At 14.8% G+C, this 4,426-nt stretch overlaps 1 protein-coding gene across 1 annotated transcript in view; it reads right to left on the reverse strand.

Moving 5' to 3' along the window:
• The window catches only part of LOC102670790 (proteasome adapter and scaffold protein ECM29), an 8,624-nt gene extending 8,104 nt beyond the window's left edge, over positions 1 to 520 (reverse strand). Inside the window, exon 1 of the mRNA XM_006608925.2 lies at positions 496 to 520. Coding sequence (XP_006608988.1) covers positions 496 to 520 — 25 coding nt within the window. The remainder of the gene's footprint in view (positions 1 to 495) is intronic.
• Between the last annotated feature and the right edge of the window lie 3,906 nt (positions 521 to 4,426).

Below are 4,426 nucleotides of genomic sequence, written 5' to 3' on the forward strand. Positions count from 1 at the left end.
AAATAAGATGCAATATTTAAAATTTTAAAATAACATAAAAGAAATATTATTATTATAATAAATATATACTATTATACTATTATATATATACTATTATATATTATATATTATATATATACTATTATAATAAATGATAAGAGGAAAATAATTATATGAGTTATTTAATAAAATTTATTTATTTAACAAATGCAAACATACAAATAAAATAAAATAAAAATATACAGAGAAATAAATAAAAAGATTTTCTCTTAATATAAATTTAGATAAAAATTATAAAAACAAAAAAAAATGATATAATTGAAGTTGTTTTTTACAAAACAGCATGATAATTAACTTTTTTTTTAAAACTTAAACAATAGCTTTAGAATATTATTATATTAGAAATTATATTTTTATAACATAAGAAATGATATAATCAATAGTATAATTGATGTCATCATCAAAATAAATTGCTTTTATACAAACCAAATTGATATTTTTTTCGAAATCACTTACTCAGCTCATCCGTAGGGGCTGCCATCTTGAATTAATGAGCGAAAGAGAAAGCGAATGACAGTTAGTCTATGACAAGACAATATAAAAGACAAGGTACAAAATGAATCTATCACTGACATCTAATTTTTATATTTAATCATAAACGAGATACAGAATAGATTTAATATCTTATAGAATTTTCTTATATATTTTGTAATACTGATCGATTAAAATATTGAAAATTTTGTTAATATAAAAGTTATATATATAGTTATCTAAGTATCTATATATAGCTTTTTCTTGTAATCTAAAGTAAACTTATATTATATACATATATAATAATATAATATATTATACTATACTATATTATATTCTATTATATTATAAGTATTATATATTAAATATATGATATATAGTATATACATGTATACGAGTTTCTATCCATCACGATTATAATTTCCTAACAAAGTTACATTAGAAATAATAGAGAAAATAAACTAACTTTGAATAAGAGATATAGAATAAAAAATTATGACATGATGATGTGATGAGTCATCACTATTATCATGACATTTATGATTTCAAATAATTTGACATTTTTGTAACAAAAATTTTGTTAATATAAAAGTTGTTAATATAAAAGTAAGCAAATGTTAAATTAATGAAATGCAGAAAAATCAAAATGATTATAAATATATATAATATTTATTTATACAAAATAATTTTTATTTATTTTTTTAAATATTTCATTATCGTATATATATGTATATATATATGTGTGTGTATATAATAAATTAAAATGTTTATAAAATATAATAAGTAATAATAATTCAATAATAAGTAATAATAAAATTGAAAATTTATCAAGATTACATATATTTATAAAAACTAAAATATATATATTATATAAACTATTTATAAACTAAAAAAGATTTGTAATATAATATAATATATATAAATATATATATAATATATAATATATATAAATATATATATAAATGTATATAATAAAAATTATAAAATTATATCATATCTATATATAAATAACTAAATATAAATATAAATACATATTATAAATACACATTATAAATACACATTTATAAAAGTTATAATATACTTACAATGATAAGCAAACTTAAAACACAATAAAATTTTAATTTATTTATTTCATATTTGTATAAATTAATCAGTTAATCAGTTAATAATATTAATCAGTTAATTGAAAAAGCAATATACTTATTTGTCAACTTCATTTTTGTCAACATTCAGATATTCTCTATTGGATATAAATGAAGCATTTTTCAATATATTATTCTAAAATTTGGAATTAAATTAAATGTTGAATCAAATTTTACATTTTTTATTTAAAATTGCCATTATGTTGCAATACAATATTATTTTTTGATATGTTTTTAATTATTTCTCATGAATTTTGTTTTAAAATATCTTTTAATTATTTTTCATGAATTTTATTTTAAAATATCTTTGTATTGAACAATTATACTATTAATTCAATAATAGATTTTATATATGATGTAATATAAATTACAATATGAATAAATTATTTGTTATTTAAAGTTTGATATAACTTTAAATGATTTAAATTTTGATATAAAAAAAATTTTGTTAATTAATTTTTGATTAATTTGTTTATTAATTTATTAATTAATTTATTATTAATTAATTTTTGATTAATTGATTAAATTGTTGATTAATTTTTCTTGTACAATATAAAAATCAAAAATATCCATTTAATGAAAAACAATTAATTATATATATTATTTACCATTATATGTGATAATTTTAAATTATTATCATTATAAATTATAATATATAATTATAAATTATATATGGTAAAATTATCTCTTTTTATTAGTAAATATATATAATTTAAATATTTTATGGCAAAAAAATGAGTAAACTTTGATTTTTTATTGATTTTTTAAAGTGTATGTTTTTTTTCTTTTTAATAATTAAAAATTTATTTTATTTAATATTATTCAAACTGATTATTTATAATTCTCTCTGTAATTTCTTTTCCTTATAATTGTTTCTTAGTACTTTCAATACCAGCTTTAGTACTGATATAACTTATGAGGCTTACCAATCTTCTTTGTCCTGACTAGAAATATTATTATAATATATTCAGTATTTTTGGTATCATTGTTTAAGTAACACTAAATTTTTTTCAAGTTATCACATTTTAATAATAAAATATTTTTTTTAGAATTTATGATAATGATTTTTCATAAAAAAATGCTATGATATTGTCTTATATATATAGAATAGAATATGATGAATTAATTTCTCGAACATTTCTCGGATCATTAAAATTAATAATACTTTTTAATAAAGTTAATTGAATCTAAATATTAATTTAATATAAAATTAATTTTACAAAAAAAATTTGTATTAATCAACATAATAATAACATAATTTGATAGTTCTTGAAAAGATAGAATATTATATAAAACACTCTATATTTTTTATGTTCTATGTATAACATGAAATAAATAATAATATTATAATATTATATTAATAAATTTCTTATATTAATATTTTTATTCGGTTTTTTAATACTTGTGTTTAACTCATCATTATATTTTATATTATCATTTTATTTATTGTCATTTTTATCAGATAATAAAATGCCAGATTTGTTGGAATAGATTTTTTTTAAATAATTAAAATTAAATAAGTACAATATTTCATTCAAAATTTGTTATACTATGCAATTTTGATTTTTCTTAAAAAAAAATTTAATTTTATTTTTTAATCTTTCTTTCTTTAATACATATTGCAATAATTATTTTTAATTTCAATTTATTTTTATCTTCAACTTTTATTCAATTAATAATTGAATAAAATCTTTCTATATTTGAATTTAAATGACATTAAATGACATTAAACATTAAATATAAGTTTACTATTAATATTTTTAAATATTTCTTGCATATTTTTTGCTTATTTCATATCAAAATTCACATATTCATTCAAAATTTATGCGGGTATTGTTTTTTTCTTTACAATGAAAAAATAAAATATCATTTAATAAATTCGTCTTGTTGAATTTTAATTTAAATTTATCTTTAATATTTTATTAATTGATTCTTTTTTTATAAAATATAATTTCTTATGTTTAACATTGTTGGAATTTAAAAATTCTTTATTAAATAGAATTTTTTTATAATATTTTGAAAATACATTAGTAAAATTATTTAATATTATTAAAAATTTTATTAATGAAACATTAAATTATTACTTATTATCAATAAAAATGTCTTCGGTCAATTTGTCGCTTAATTTTTTTCTCATCATTTAACATTTAACTACATAAAACGTATAACTATATAAGATCGCTCTTAATTTTTATTTATTTCTATTTTCTTTTTTGCATCTTATGATCTTCTCAATTAGAATATTTATTCTATAATATTCAATTAATGAATATTATATTTTCAATTGTTAATAAAATTGATTTAATTTTTTACTAATGGTTTGGAAAATCAAATACAATAAATACGTTATTTTTTATTATGTTCTAAATACAATAGTTTTGTTATATTTAACATAACTGAAATATTTATTGAATTTTTTGAATTCTTTTATTCATATTTATTTTTATTAATTTTCATTTTTATTACATATTGAATATTGATGATTTTTCTTATTTTATTAAGATTCTAGGAATAAATTGGCCTTATTTTTTTCATATTTATTTTTATTCAAAATAAATATCTATTGCGAATTTTATCATTATTTTACATCTGCGATTGAAAAAAAAATGATTATTTATTTTTAAAATAAAATTTCATTTTTCGATTAAATTTTACAATTTAATCGAAAAAAAATAATTTTTGCAAATTTTTGCAATTTTGAAATTGTAAATATTCTATATATAGTATATATATAGTATGAATATATAATAAAAAATATGTATATGTATATATAA

This window comes from Apis dorsata, unplaced genomic scaffold, assembly GCF_000469605.1.
Source record: "Apis dorsata unplaced genomic scaffold, Apis dorsata 1.3 scaffold_50, whole genome shotgun sequence".
NCBI classification, from domain to species: Eukaryota; Metazoa; Arthropoda; class Insecta; order Hymenoptera; family Apidae; genus Apis; species Apis dorsata.